Source organism: Hemitrygon akajei, chromosome 7 (assembly GCF_048418815.1).
Source record: "Hemitrygon akajei chromosome 7, sHemAka1.3, whole genome shotgun sequence".
NCBI lineage: Eukaryota > Metazoa > Chordata > Chondrichthyes > Myliobatiformes > Dasyatidae > Hemitrygon > Hemitrygon akajei.
In genome coordinates this window covers 185965246-185981628 of record NC_133130.1, presented here as the reverse complement: position 1 = coordinate 185981628, position 16383 = coordinate 185965246, and the positions used below count along the sequence as shown (strand labels likewise).

At 40.6% G+C, this 16383-nt stretch overlaps 1 protein-coding gene across 1 annotated transcript in view; it reads left to right on the top strand.

Moving 5' to 3' along the window:
• The first annotated feature begins 15709 nt into the window (after window positions 1–15709).
• Window positions 15710–16383, top strand: part of col27a1b (collagen, type XXVII, alpha 1b) — a 591175-nt gene continuing 590501 nt past the window's right edge. The window contains exon 1 of the mRNA XM_073052881.1: window positions 15710–16099. Coding sequence (XP_072908982.1) covers window positions 16047–16099 — 53 coding nt within the window. The 5' untranslated portion in view covers window positions 15710–16046. The remainder of the gene's footprint in view (window positions 16100–16383) is intronic.

Below are 16383 nucleotides of genomic sequence, written 5' to 3'. Positions count from 1 at the left end.
GCGAGGCACGATCTTCCCTTCACAAAGCCATGTTTTTTTTATTAAATATTTTTATTAGTTTTTCAAAATATTTTACAAAATTAAAAACCCCAAATCCCAATGAGGAGCATTAATACAGTGCAAGATTAAGCATACAATAACAATATGCTACAAAGGAAGAGAATTTAACAAAAAAGCACCTAAATTAAAGACAAGTGAGCTTAGTGTCCTCCCCAAGCCCCACAACACAAGAAAAAAACAACAACTCCAAACCAACCACCATACAGTATAAAGAGTATAAGTCTGGACAGTCAAACTCCCAGACTGTGAATACACTTAGCAACAGAGGATAATAATGCCTACTACCAGGAAAAAAAAGGAGCTGAAAGCAAGGGACTGAAAAGAAGAGAAAAAAAACGAAAAAAAAAACCCTAGTCAAGAGGAAGGTTATGAAAGTACTCGATGAAAGGTCCCCAGACCTTATGGAACTTTAGATCCGAATTGAGAACTGAATAATGAATTTTTTCAAGGTCCAAGCAGGCCATAATGTCGTTAAGCCATTGCGCATGAGTGGGCGGGGCAACATCTCTCCATCTAAGGAGGATCAAGCATCTCGCCAGGAGAGAGGCAAAGGATAGTATTCGGCATTTGGTCGGACCCAGACATAAATCTGTCTCGCCCCAAAAACCGAACAGAGCAATTAAGGGGTTAGGTTCTAGGTGCTGATTCAGAATACCCGATAATGTAGTGAAGACATCTTTCCAGAATTTCTCCAAGAGAGAGGCCACACCCCTCTTGCATTTATCACAGAGCGGACTAATGCCAGGGTAGAATCGAGATAGTTTAGATTTAGACATATGGGCTCTATGAACAATCTTAAACTGTAAGAGGCAATGGCGAGCACAAAGAGAGGTTGAGTTAACCGATTTGAGAACTGAGTCCCAGCTCTCCTCGGATAAGGAGATATTTAAATCCTGCTCCCAGGCCATTTTAATTTTATTCACAGGGGCCCGTCGTAAGGCTGCTAGTTTATCTTGGATAATTGAAATTAAACCTTTACCTAGTGGATTAATGGAGAGAAATAGGTCCATAGCATTTTTTGCAGGCATTTCAGGAAAGTTAGGAATTAAAGGAGCAGTAAAGTGTCGGATTTGGAGATATCTGAAAAAGTGAGCGTTAGGCAGGTTGAACTTAACGGAGAGCTGCTGAAAAGAAGCGAAGCGATTATCAGAGATCTTCAAAATGTCTAATGCCCTTTACCAAACATGGAATGCTAAATCGTACGTAGTAGGTAAAAAAAGGTGATTATGTGCGACAGGGCTAGAAACAGAAAACCCCTGGAAACCATAGCATTTCCTGAACTGAGCCCATATACGCAAAGTGTGTCTAACCAGAGGATTAGCTATTGATCTGGGCAGACTGCTAGGGAGTGCAGAGCCAAGAAGTGCAGATATAGGTAATTCTTTAGTGGAGCTCAACTCCATTGCCACCCAGTTAGGGCACTCGGGTTGACCGTGGAAGAAAGACCAGAAGGCAGCACAACGTATATTAGCTGCCCAGTAATATAAGCGAAAGTTAGGTAAAGCCATGCCACCCTTTTTTTTAGATTTTTGGAGGTGGATTTTATTAATTCTAGAGCGCTTATTCTGCCACAGATATGACAAAATAATAGAGTCTAAGGAATCAAAAAAAGATTTAGGAATAAAAATTGGGATAGATTGAAATAAATATAAAAATTTGGGGAGAACATACATTTTGACAACATTAATACGACCTACCAAGGACATAGATAGAGGTGACCATTGTACCAGACTCTGTTTTATAGCATATGAAAGATTGACAAAGTTTTCACGAAAGAGATCTTTAAACTTCCTTGTGACTGTAATTCCAAGATAAGTAAATTGATTATGGACTACTTTAAAAGGGAGATCACGAAATATTAGTTCTTGTGCTTCTTTATTAATTGGGAAAAGTTCACTCTTATGTAAGTTGAGTTTATAGCCAGAGATCTGGCTAAACGGGTCAAGAAGTGAAAACATTAGAGGTAAGGATATAGACGGATTTGAGAGAAAGAGTAATAAGTCATCAGCATAGAGAGAAACTTTATGCTCAACACCCCCTCTCCAAATCCCGGTCAATTCAGGACAATTTCGAAATGCTATCGCCAGAGGTTCTATAGCCAAATCAAAGAGAAAGAGACTTAAGGGGCATCCCTGACGGGTGCCACGTTTGAGATTAAATACTTGGGATTTCTGAAAATTAGTTAGAACAGAAGCAGTAGGACACAGGTACAGCAATTGGATCCAAGAGATGAAACTTAGGCCGAGGTCAAATTTTTCTAAGACTGCAAAATGGTAGTTCCACTCTATACGATCAAATGCTTTCTCCGCATCAAGGGAGATAACACATTCAGGAGTCCCAGTTGGAACTGAGTATAAAATATTAAATAGACGCCGAGTGTTAAAAAAAGGGAGATGGTTTTTAATAAAGCCTGTTTGGTCATCAGAGATAATGGAGGGAATAACGGTTTCTAATCTATGAGCCAACACTTTAGCTAAGATCTTTACATCAACATTGAGCAGAGAGATCGGCCTGTACGAGGAACACTCTGTTGGGTCTTTGCCCTTTTTTAAAAGAAGAATAATAGATGCCTCATTGAAAGAGGGTGGCAATTTGCCGTAAGTAAACGAGTCAGATAATACTGAAAGTAACTGAGGAGAAAGAAGTGAAGAGAATGATTTATAAAATTCCACAGGGAACCCATCAGGTCCAGATTTCCCTGAGGACAGTGCAGAAATTGCAAAAGATATTTCTTCTGGTGATATAGGCACATTGAGTTTGGCTTTGAAATCAGATGAAAGTGAGGGGATATTCAGATTCTGTAAAAATTGATCCACAGAGATATTGTCATTCAGAGATTCAGAGGAATAAAGCCGAGAATAAAAATTTTTAAATGCGTCATTAATTTCTAAATGATCCGATGTAAAGTCTCCGTTCTCCTTCCCGATCTTTGTAATATGTTGTTTGGCTTTGGAACGCCTCAGCTGATTGGCTAGGAATTTACCAGACTTATCCCCATGAATGTAAAAGCGGCTCTTGCTTTCGAGAAGTTGGCGTTCGACAGGTTGAGTGGACAGAAGGTTAAATTTAGTTTGGAGTTCAACGCGCTTCTTGTATAATTCAGGGTTCTTAGTTTGGGCATATATTTGATCCAAATCTTTAATCTGGTTAATGAGGTCTGCTCGATCTGCACGGGATCTTCTATTGAGATTTGCTGTGTAAGAGATTATTTGACCCCTCAGATATGCTTTCATGGCATCCCAGACAATCTGGGATGGCACTACAGGTGATGTATTAGTGTTAAAATAAAAGGTTATCTGATCCTTAATAAATTTTACGAAATCATCATCCGATAATAAAGTTGAATCGAACTGCCAGTGTTTGTTCCTCTGAGGGAGACCAGGAAAGTTCAGAGAGAGGGTAATTGGGGCACGGTCAGAAATCAGTATACTCTGATAGTCACAAGAGTGGGCAAATGGGATAAGTTGGTTATCGAGTAAGAAATAGTCAATTCTAGTGAAGGTATGGTGAACATGTGAGAAAAAAGAATAATCTCTCTCTGTAGGATGGAGGAAACGCCATATATCAGAGATACCAAAATTAGAGAGAAACGATTAAATAGCTAAGGCAGATTTAGTAGGTGATCTGGTAACAAAGGACGATCGGTCCAGTTTAGGATCCAACCAACAGCTGAAGTCACCACCCAGTATAAGAGAGTATGAGTTTAAGTCTGGTAGTGAGGAAAAAAAACGTTCAAAAAAGTTAACATCATCAAAGTTGGGGACATACAGGTTTGCTAGTGCAACTTTAGTGTTATATAGTTTACCAGAAACAATAATAAAATGGCCATTTGTATCAGATATTTTATTATGGAGTTCAAAAGGAATATTTGAGTTAATAAGAATGGAAACTCCCCTAGCTTTAGCGGCAAAGGATGAATGAAAATGCTGACCCGCCCACTTTGACAGAAGCCGGGAGTTATCAAAACAACGAATATGAGTTTCTTGGAGGAAAGCAATGTCAGCTTTGAGTTGTTCAATATGTGAGAATACCTTCCTCCTTTTAACAGGGTGGTTCAATCCCTTGACATTCCAGCTCACGAATTTAAGTGCACTAGCCATTATCAATTACTAATGCATAAAAGGCAGCAGGCATATAAAAAGTCAAGCAGTACAATAGCGGTCTGGGAGCAGAGATGTAAACATAGATTCGTAAGGTCAAAATATAAACATGTCCTAAGCAATAAAGAGATGTTGGAACTGGAAACCCCACCCCACCCGCACAACCCAAAACTAGACGGCTACCAAAACAAGCAGCTAGCTCTACCAAAAAAATTAACCCAAATACAACTTCCAGATCTGTGTCATTAACAACAGTTCCGTATAAATACTATAGCAAATAATAACTAGTTTATGCACTAGAAAACATAACTACAGATTAGAACACCTTCTGCAGAAATATAAAACTTAATACAGAGAAAATCGGAAGAAAACCAAAACTAACCTACCCGCGAAAAATTATAGAAGAATAAAGTAAGAGAAAGGGAAAAAAAAGGTAAGAAGGAAAAAGAAAAAAGAAGAGGAAGGGGAAGATTATAAATTCAAGACGAGTATTTATCAACCATTTACAGAGAAGGGAGAAAAAAATTCAGAGATTAGAAAAAAGGGGTGAAGAAAAGAAAAAGATAAAATAAATAAATATTAAAACAAAGGAAAAATAAATCAGCAGTTGAACTGTGAACCGACAAACAGGGAGGCCTTCACTAAAGACTTCGAACCTCCAAAACAAGTTAGAGTTAGTTGTAGAACTCTGTAGGTAAAGTTATACAAGAATAAAAATAGATTACACACACACCAAATCCCGGGAGAGATTGTCAACAGCCCTTAAAGTTTCAATGAATAATGTCTGAGTGATTCAAGTGAATTCTGAGTCCAGAGAAAGTAATTTTACTACGAGGAGTACTTATCCACCATTTTAGGAGGTCCAATCAGATTCCGAAGATGACTGGATAGCCGTAAGACTTGCCACAAACGCTTCAGCTTCCTTCGCTGATTTGAACCACTTGTATTTCCCGGTATTAAGCTTGATTCGTAGATCGGCAGGGTTACGAAGGGAAGGTTTGAAACCACGATCAAAAAGCACTTTCATTGTGCCTTTAAACTCAGCGCGCATCTTTAAGGTCTGGGGTGCAAAATTTTCCACAAAGCGAATGGTTGTATCCTTGAAAGGAAGAGACCCCCTGCGACGCGCCTCTACGATCAGACTGTGTTTTACCTGGTATTGATGGAAACACAAGATTACTGGTCGCGGGCGGGAGCCCAGAATTCCGGGGGGAACGTAAACTCTGTGTGCCCGTTCGAGCTCGGGCGGCTTCGGAAGCAAATCTTTCCCGAATAACTCACAGAGAAACTCGGCGAAAAACTTCACGGTTGATCCCTTTTCGGTCGCCTCTGGCAATCCCAGAATTCTGATATTGCAGCGTCTGCTGCGATTTTCAAGATCCACCATTTTGGAAAGAAGTTTGTTAGATTTTTCCTCTAAGCTGGAACAGAGAGTCTCCAAGTATCGAACACGACTTTCTAAATCTTCAGAAGTCAAATCGATGCGAGATAAGTGTTCAGCATGTTTGTCCACTTTATCGTTGATCCGATCCAGTTTGTCTTCTAACTGTTTGAAAGCGGTTTTAAATTCCTTTAAGATTTCGTCTCGGAGCTTTCCAAGCGCAACCATCGTCCGACGGGGTCATAGCTTCTTTTCTCCCAGATTTAGAACTCTTGCTAGACATTGTAAGTTAGATATATTCACAGGCAAGTAAGAGATACCGAAATAATTCCTAACTAAGGTTTAAAAAATGGAGACATTTAGTGCAAAGATAGCGACAGTAACGGAACAAAAGTTCGGAGCAGCTAAACAATCGCCATCTTACCGGAAGTCCCACAAAGCCATGTTGACTATCCATGAGTAGACTGTACTTCTCCAAATGCTTGTAGATCCTATCCTTAAGAATCCTTTCCAGTAGTTTGCATACCACCGACAGAAGACTCACCGGTCTATAGTTCCCAGGTTTCTCCCTATTACCTTTTTTAAACAAGGGAACTACATTTGCCATTCTCCAGTCCTCTGGCACTTACCCTGCAGCCAAAGAGGATTCAAAGATCATAGCTAGTGCTCCTGTGATCTCTTCTCTCAATTCCCACAACAACCTGGGGTGTATCATATCCGGCCCTGCGGATTTATCAATCTTAATGTTTTTAAGAAGATCCAGCACTTCTTCTTCCTTAATCTCCACATCGTCCAGCACACAGGCCCGCTCTACTTTGACCTCATCCTAATAAAGATCCTTTTCACTTGTGAATACTGAAGCAAAGTATTCATTTAGGACTTCCCCAACCTTCTCCGCTTCCAGGCACATGTTGCCCCCTTTATCCTTTAGCGGTCCCACCTTCATTCTCGTCATCCTCCTATTCTTCACATACGCATAGAACGCCTTGGGGTCCTCCTTAATCCTACATGCCAAGGCCTTCTCATGCCCCCTTCAAGCTCTCCTAAGTCCATTCTTTAGCTCCTTCCTAGCTACCCTATATTTCTTATAAGCCCCTCCTACTTGCTGCTTCTTATATCTAACATATGCTTCTTTTTCCTCTTGACCTTGCCTCACATGTTTCGTCAGTCATGGTTCCCTTTTCCTACCATTTTTTCCTTGCCTCAGTGGGACAACCCTATCCTGAACCCAGCTCAAGTAGTCCCTAAACTTCTCCCACATTACTTCTGTGCTTTCCCTTTTGAACATCTGTTTCCAATTTACTCTCACTAGTTCCTGCCTCATCCCTTCAAAGTTAGCCCTTCCCCAGTTAAGCACTTTACCATTTCATCTGATTTTATCCCTTTCCATAGCTATGCTGAAGCTAAAGGAGTTGTGGTCACTCTCGCCAAAATACTCCCCCACCAAGAGGTCTGTCACCTGACCAGGTTCATTACCCAGAACTAGATCCAGTATTGCCTCTCCTCTCATTGGCCAGTCCACATACTGTGTCAGGAATCCTTCTTGAACACACCTGACAAGTTCAGCCCCATCTATCCCCCTTGCACTCAGGAGGTGCCAGTCAATATGAGGGAAGTTGAAATCACCCATAACTACTATCCTGTATTTCCTGCACCATTCTAAAATCTGCCTGCTTATCTGCTCCTCGGTGTCCCGAGGGCTATTTGGGGGCCCATAGACTACTCCCAGCACAGTGATTGATCCCTTCCTATTTCTGACTTCCACCCAGACTGACTCCGTGGACACTCCTGCAGCGTCCTCCCTTTCTATAGCCGTGATACTATCCCTGACCAGCAATGCCACTCCCACCCCCTTTTCTACCTCCCATTCTATTCCTTTCAAAACACCTGAACCCCGGGACCTGTATCATCCAATCTTGCCCTTCCTCCAACCAAGTTTCAGTAATGGCCACAACATCATAGTTCCACATACTAATCCATGCTCTGTTCATCCTCCTTGTTCCTAATACTCCTTGCATTGAAATAGACACATTTCAACCCCTTTAACTGGCTACAAATATGTTCTGTCCCCTGCCTGTCTTTCCTCATCAACTCAGAACTCTTAGCATCATGCCCTTGTCTTTCTACCTTAATCCCTGCACTCACATTCTGATTCCCAGGTGTAGGTAGGAGGGATTAGTTTTTGGGGGTTTTGATTGGTTCAGCCAACTTTCTGGGCCAAAGGGCTTGTTCCTGTGCTGTACTATTCTATGTTCTACATTCTGACATGGTCAGCTGTTTAGTCATTTCCATAGAAGCTGCCTGACCTGCTGAGTTCCTCCAGCATTTTATGTGTGTTGCATCAAATATATTAATTTCATTTACAAGCATTTGTTCTATACAAATACTTAGGTAGATATTTCTTAAATGTTGTGAGAATACTCATGTCTACACCCAGTCGGCACATTGTTCAAAATTCTAAATTTAAAAATAATCTTCTTCAAATTCCTTCTAAACCACTTACACTTACCCTAAAAATACACCTTCTGGTTTTAGATACCTATTATGGGAAAGGTTTCTTACAATCCACCCTGCTTATGACTGGCACCCTTTAACAGTCTTCCCTCAACCTCTGATTTTCCTCCAAGAGGTAATATCCTTTCCACATTCATTTAGTCAAGACCATTCAGGATTTTATAGGTTTCAATCAATTTCCCTCTTACTCTTCTAAACTCCAGAAGATACTAAACTGGGCTTATACAGCCTTTCCTTAGAAGATAAGGAATCTTGCAGAGTTTTAATTTTTTGAACAGGTTACGAGGAAAGTTGACGAGGGTAAAGCAGTGGATGTTGTCTATATGGACTTCAGTAAGGCCTTTGACAAGGTTCTGCACGGAAGGTTAGTTAGGAAGATTCAATCATTAGGTATTAATATTGAAGTAGTAAAATGGATTCAACAGTGGCTGGATGGGAGATGACAGAGAGTAGTGGTGGATAACTGTTTGTTAGGTTGGAGGCCGGTGACTAGTGATGTGTCTCAGGGATCTGTACTGGGTCCAATGTTGTTTGTCATTTACATTAATGATCTGGATGATGGGGTGGTAAATTGGATTAGTAAGTATGCAGATGATACTAAGGTAGGTGGTGTTGTGGATAATGAAGTAGGTTTTCAAAGTTTGCAGAGAGATTTAGGCCAGTTAGAAGAGTGGGCAGAACGAAGGCAGATGGAGTTTAATGCTGATAAGTGTGAGGTGCTACATTTTGGTAGGAATAATCCAAACAGGACATACATGGTAAATGGTAGGGCATTGAAGAATGCAGTAGAACAGAGTGATCTAGGAATAATGGTGCATAGTTCCCTGAAGGTGGAATCTCATGTGGATAGGGTGATGAAGAAAGCTTTTGGTATGTTGGCCTTTATAAATCAGAGCATTGAGTATAGGAGTTGGGATGTAATGTTAAAATTGTACAAGGCATTGGTAAGGCTGAATTTGGAGTATTGTGTACAGTTCTGGTCACCGAATTATAGGAAAGATGTCAATAAAATAGAGAGAGTACAGAGAAGATTTAGAAGAATGTTACCTGGGTTTCAGCACCTAAATTACAGGGAAAGATTGAACAAGTTAGGTCTTTATCCTTTGGAGCATAGAAGGTTGAGGGGGTACTTGATAGAGGTATTTAAAATTATGAGGGGGATAGATAGAGTTGACGTGGATAGGCTTTTTCCATTGAGAGTAGGGGAGATTCAAACAAGAGGACATGAGTTGAGAGTTAGGGGGCAAAAGTTTAAGGATAACACGAGGGGGAATTTCTTTACTCAGAGAGTGGTAGCTGTGTGGAACAAGCTTCCAGTAGAAGTGGTAGAGGCAGGTTGGGTATTGTCATTTAAAGTAAAATTGGATAGGTATATGGACAGGAAAGGAATGGAGGGTTATGGGCTGAGTGTGGGTCAGTGGGACTAGGTGAGAGTAAGCGTTCAGCACGGACTAGAAGGGCCGAGATGGCCTGTTTCCGTGCTGTAATTTTTATATGGTTATATAATTCACCCATATGAAACGTTTGTTCATTATGTGCCATGTTGTATGACATCAGCGATAATGGTCCTTCCATGACCTTTATTGCTCTTGGCAAATTTTCCTACAGAAGTGGTTTGCCATTGCCTTCTTCCGGGCAGTGTCTTTACAAGAAGGGTGACCCCAGCCATTATCAATACTTTTCAGTGATTGCCTGCCTGGCGTCCGTGGTCGCATAACCTGGACTTGTGATATGCACCAGCTGCTCATACAACCATCCACCTCCTGCTCCCATAGCTTCATAAGACCCTGATCATAGGTGAGGGCTAAGCAGGAGCTACACCTTACCCAAGTCTAACAGAGGGAAGAAGCACCTTATACCTTCTTTGGCAGAGACGTATCTCCACTCCATCATCCTTACCTATATGAGACTTTGGTGCAATAAACCTGCAAACAGCATCCAAAATGTTAATATCCTTCCTTAAAGATAACAGTAATTCCAGATGTGGTTTCAATGTCCTATGTAACTGAAGAACTGTATCCTGAGAATGATGTTAACTGGTCCGTCCAGCCTTTTTCTTGTTTGACACTTACTGAGTGCAATTAAAATTCAGCCTAGAGTCACAAAACTGGCCAGACTGTGAAAGACTTACTTCTGTAGAAGGTATTAACAAATAAGTTGGGATTTTACAACAGTCTGCAAATATAATCTTTCAGCTTTTTGACACTGCTTAATAAATTGAATTTAAATGACATAGGATTTGAACTCATACCTGAAATTTTAATTCAGGGCTCTGAATTACTTGTGAAGTGATAATTTCTGGAAATATTGAAAAAGAATTAAGACATATTAACAGATGAACTGAGGCAGCAGTGAACCTGCATTTTGTTACAATGGCAGGCATATGTGTTTTTGTGGAGTTTCATAGTCTGATCGGCCACTGAGGTTGCAAATTGGCTGATATAGACTGAAACAGGAATGAAGAAATGAAATAGAATAAATGGAAGAATAGCAAATTTTGTGGTGAGGGTCAAAGACAACAACTTTGCTTTCACATTGTTTCCTTTGAGAAAATTTCAACTCAGAACTGGATACAGAGAAGAGTCTGACAAGACAGTGTGAAGGAAGTAACACACGATTTCCATGACATTGTTGAACTAATTAAGGATGAAGTTGAAAAATATCTAGTGAACATGTTTTAGGTAATACAGGATTAAGGATAACTTGATTCTACTGCATTTCTCTGTATTCTGAAATCACTGCTGAGGTAAGGTAGGACTCAATGGTTTGACCGTAGGTGCTGCAGAAGGTGCTTAAGTGCTTACCAAGGAGGTGATGACAGATTGGTGGGGTGAGAAGCCTTGTACCCTGTTTTCACTTGGACTTCTTTGTGCTTCTGATTTGGAATGGAGGCGACTATAGATGCACTTTCTCCATCTTGAGCAGTCATAAGGCAGGGGTTTCCACAAATCTGTGAAGATGTTGAATTTTTTTTATCACGGAGGCTCCTTCATTCTGGGAATTTCTTGTCATCATGAAGCTCAGAATAGTGTCTATTTTGGGAGTCTGGTGTGGGCATGAGAACAATGTAACCAGCCCAGTGGACCTGGTGTGTGTAATTAGATCTTCACTGCTGGGAATGTTGGCCTGGAGGATATAAAATGCTATTAATTCACTTATTCTGGTGAATTTGTAGGGTTTTGTGGCATCAGCTTGGGTAGTCCCTCTTCAATGTTTTCAGATGTCTGAAAAAATTGGTTTATGTCTCTGAAGTATGTAGGAAATCAAGGATCATTGAGTCGGTTAGGGAGTAGTTTGGAGTTATGTGAATATAGCAGATATTAATTCAAACAAGAACCAGGCTTCAGTTCTTATTGTAAATGTAACTAAATTCAGGAAGCTTGCAATTAGCCCTCTGTTTGTAAATTGCAAGCAGTAAACTGAAGTTAAAAGCACAGGCTGCTCCACAGACTAAGAGGTTGCACATGCAAGAGCCAAATGTTAAAACAATGGGTTTGTGTTCATCGGCATGCATCAAACCATGCAACATGGCGAAATTATCTGCACCACTGTGACTTGAGTGCAAACTAGCAGACCAGGCTGATGTCATCACTTAGCCTATCAAACATGGTCACAGGTATGGTCAATCAATATTTTTCATGTACTTACCATATTTGTGTACTTCAAGACAGCCCAGACAACATTAATTTTGGGTGTCTGGCCCTCTGTTGCCAAAAGATTTAGAATATTTGTGTTAATTAGTTTCTCCCAAAGGTGGACCTTCAAAGGTATCTTCTCAATTACAATGTACTTCAACTATGTATCTCAAAGGAACCATATGACAATCCAAAGTATTGAAGTAAACAGCATGATTACTAGAGAGCAGGTTCTTGGGAAACTGAAAAGTCTGAAGGTAGATAAGTCACCTGGACCAAATGGTGTACACCCCAGCGTTCTGAAAGAGGTGGTGGAAGAGATTGTGGAGGCATTAGTAATGTTCTTTCAAAAATCACTAGATTCTGGAATGGTTCCAGAAAACTGGAAAATTGCAAATGTCACTCCACTCTTCAAGAAGGGAGAGAAGCAGAAGAAAGGAAATTATAGGCTAATTAGTCTGACCTCAGTGGTTGGAAGATGTTGGAATCGATTCTTATGGATGAGGTCTCAAGATACTTGGAGTCACATGATAAAATTGGCCATAGTCAGCATGTTTCCACAAGGGGAAATCTTTGAATTCTTTGAAGAGATAACAAGCAGATTAGACAAAGGAGAATCAGTTGATGTTGAGTACTTGGATTTTCAGAAGGCCTTTGACAAGGTGCCACACGTGAAGCTGCTTAATAGGCTATGAGCCCAAGGTATTACGGGAAAGATTCTGGTATGAATAAAGCAGTGGCTGATTGGTGGAAGACAATGTGTGGGAATAAAGGGAGCCTTTTCTGGTTAGCCTTCAGACTATAGGTGTTCCCAGGGGTCTGTGTTGGGACTGATTCCTTTTAAGTTATATGTTAATGATTTGGATGATGGAATTGATGGCTTTGTTGCAAAGTTTGCAGACAATTTGAAGACAGGTTGTGGGGCAGTAGTTTTGAGGAAGTAGAGAGACTACAGAAGGATTTAGATTCAGAGAATAGGCAAAGAAATGACAGATTGAATATAATGTTGGGAAGTGTATGGTCATGCACCTTGATAGGAGAAATGAAAGAGTAGACTATTTTCAAAATGAAGAGAAAATACAAAAAAACTGAGGTGCAAAGGGACTTGGGAGTCCTTGTGCAGGATTCCCTAAAGGTTAATTTACAGCTTGAGACTGTGGTGAGAAAGACAAATGTAATGATAGCATTCATTTCCAGAGGACTAAGATGGAAAAGCAGGGATGTAATGCTGAGACTTTATAAAGCACTGGTGGAGCCTCACTTGGAGTATTGTGAGCAGTTCTGGGTCCCTTATCTTAGAAAGGATCTGAGGGTTCAAAGGAGGTTCAGGAGAATGATTCCAGGATTGAATGGCTTGTCATTTGAATAATGTTTGATGGCTCTAGGCCTGCATTCACTAGAATTCAGAAATTGAGGGATGACCTTATTGAAACCTATGGAATGGTGATGTGGACGTGGAGAGGATGGTTCCTATGGTGGGAGAGTCTAAAGCCAGGGGACACAGCCTCAGAATGGAGGGGTATCCTTTTAAAACGGAGATGAGGTGGAATTTCTTTAGTTAGAGAGTGGTGAATTTGTGGAACTCTGCCACAGGCAGTTATGGAGGCCAAGCCTTTATGTATATTTAAGGCAGAGGTTGTTAGATTCTTGATTGATCAGGGCATGAAGAAATGAAGGGAGAAGGCAAGAGACAGGGACTGAGAGGAAAATTGGATCAGCCATGATGAAATGGGCGAGCAGACTCAGTGGGCCAGATAGCCTAATTCTGCTCCTATTTCTTATGGTCTTAAGGTCTTATGGAAACTCTTGTAATTGTATTGAATCACCAGCTGCTGCCTTTGATCTTTAGGATATAAAAATGCGATACACCTTTGGCTTAGTGAGCTTCCACTGAGAATGTCTCCAGAATGATGGCTGCTCGTTGAGCTGAATTAAGACTTGTACAATATACCACCAGCTTCAGTGTCTCTCCAGTGACATTGTCCACAGTCACAACAGTGCCAAGTTTGAGGCCTTGATCTTCAAACACTCTTTTGCGCAAGTGACCAAAAGTCGTGTTAGTTCACAACAGGCAAAGAGGAATTTCATCGCTGATGTTGGACATCACTGTGAAGTGGCTCCCAAGATGTGGAAAGTGCCCCAAGTTTTCTAGAATTTTGTTGTGGATCTTTTTTTGTCTGGAGATGTTTTTGATCAGCTATATGGGCCAGTAGAGGAACTTTGTTTTATGGATTTGATAGTTTAGGTACTCAGTATATCAAATCACTTTGAATCAACAATGCAAACAGAATACTGGGGTCTTTACCTAAGACAATAAAGTGGAAGTTGGAATAAATAAATAAAATCTGGTCAAACTTTGCCTGGAGTACTATGCCTTTTTGTGCTCAGTGTCTCCAGGAATCCAAATATTCTAACCTTGGAAGGAGTTCAGAGCATCTCCAGGGGAAGGTTATATTTATAGCATTAGATCCAGACTAGCAATATTTTGTTTACATAAGAACAAAAAGTAAACATTGGAAATCTGAAACAAAAACAGAAAATGCTACATTCACTCAGAAGTTTGCCAGGAAATATGAAAAGAATAGACAAGTTAAGATAAATGGAACCTTTATCAAATACTGCCAAATCCACTGAATGTGGTAAGCGTTTTTGTTTATGTTATCTGTTTATATGACCTGGCTGAAACTACTGTTCACCTGATTCAGAAAGTGCTTGACTGAAAAACAGTGATTATGTGTGTGTAACACACACAAAATGCTGGTGGAATGCAACAGGCCCGGCAACATCTATAGGGAGAAGCGCTGTCGACGTTTCAGGCCGAGACCCTTCGTCAGGACTAACTGAAAGGAAAGATAGTAAGAGATTTGAAAGTAGGAGGGGGGATTATGTGTGTGTAGAGTTTTCCTCAAAGAAAAGGTTAAGGAGCCTATATTTTTAAATCCAAGAATTTTGAGTCTGAGTTTTACAAGTAAGTCACAGATTTATTATATTTAGTATCCCTTAGTATCCCAGATGTCTCTACATGTTTAAAACCTAGTGTAGTAACAACTTTGAAGTGTGGTCAGTTTGATAATGTGGAAGCTATGGGCAATTGACTTGAGCACCAGAAGCTCCCTGCAAGTTTAGTATGAAGATGATCAGATTATTTATTTTTCTTGATCCTGTTTGAGGGGGAAATAGAGATTAGGACAATGAACTCCTCACCCTTTTCCAGTGGTGCCTTTTACCTTCACCAGACAAAGTAACCCTATTTTAACATCTCACTTGAAGATCAGCAACCCCCCCCCCCCCCCAAACAATGCAGCAACCCCCTTCAGTACTGTACTGGTATAAAATAAGCAGCATCAGAGACAGAGAAACATTTCCTCAAAGTTACACCAATGTAACAGATCAGGTTTTTGTGATTACATCTATGTGGGACTTGAACCGCTTGAATTAGAGTCAAGCTGATTATAACTGAGCCATGACTGACACACGATCTGATTTAACATCACAATACAGTTATTCTCTGTGCAATGCCATGGCAGAACCTTATTACATTTCCCCTGCATTTCACCACACTGTACCAAGCTGCACCAAAATCGCAGTGTAATTTCAGGGGGGCATTTGAGAAATGAGCGAATTTGATCTTTGTGTTAATATTGTAGAAAAGCCAGGAATTAAAGAGAAGGGGAAATGTTATGTTGAAGCTTTGTTAAACATTCGCCAGTAAAGTGAGTACAAAGAATTGTTTGAAACTTGGAAGTAGTTATTTTACCTTTCGCTGCGGTAATGCTTAGTGACTGAAGAAGTGAGTAAAATGAACGATATTTAAGAGAGAGGAAATCCGCGAAAGAAAGAAAGGGTTATTGAATTTAGTTTCATCTATGATAAAGGGCGAGTTATACAGCTCGCCATATCCTAGAGGCAGGATACCGGCTCATTAAACTGAATGAGTGGTGAAACCGGACACCTAGGCGCTGGAGCCAAAACCCAGTCTGTAGTAAAGCACTATTTAATAGGAAAAGAGCAATCGTCAGTTCCCAGCCCCGCGTGCGTTCAACTTTCCGGCAAATCAGCTCCGTTCATCCTGCGACCCTCCAGGTACGGGAGCTCCCTGGAATCCGGATTATCCTCGATGAGCAATCGTCACCAAATGAAGAAAATCCATTCCTGGAACTGCAAGCTCACCCCGTAAGAGTTCGCACACTTTGGGATTGTTGCCCAAATAGGTGGGCGGAGAAGATTTATATCTCTTTTCTGTTGGGATATTTTTGCTCTTCGCCCAATGAATGCAAGGGACTCCATTCTGTGGGCCATCTTAGAGTCAACTTCTGATTAAAGCTTGGATTTAGCTACTGGGACAAATGCATACAAATGTATTTAGCGACTCGAAGGAGAGATTGCAGACGCTCTACACTCGCAAAAAAGTAAGATTTCCTCTTTAACTTTAGAGCAGATTTTCTTCACTGGATCGGGGAGCCGGTGGGCATCCTGGAGCGAGTAGACGTGTTAATTAGCTTTCCCTATTTTCTCAGAAACGTCCTTATCAACCTCCCCCCCCCCCCCCCGAAAAGCATTGGTCTTAACAAAATATTAAAACTTTTACTAAGAATGCAAAATATAGCATTGTTTTGTATTCCGAGTTTAATTCAAAGTCATGTTGAAAAGCTTGTATTTACTTTGGTTGCTTGGACGCTTTCGCTTATAAGCT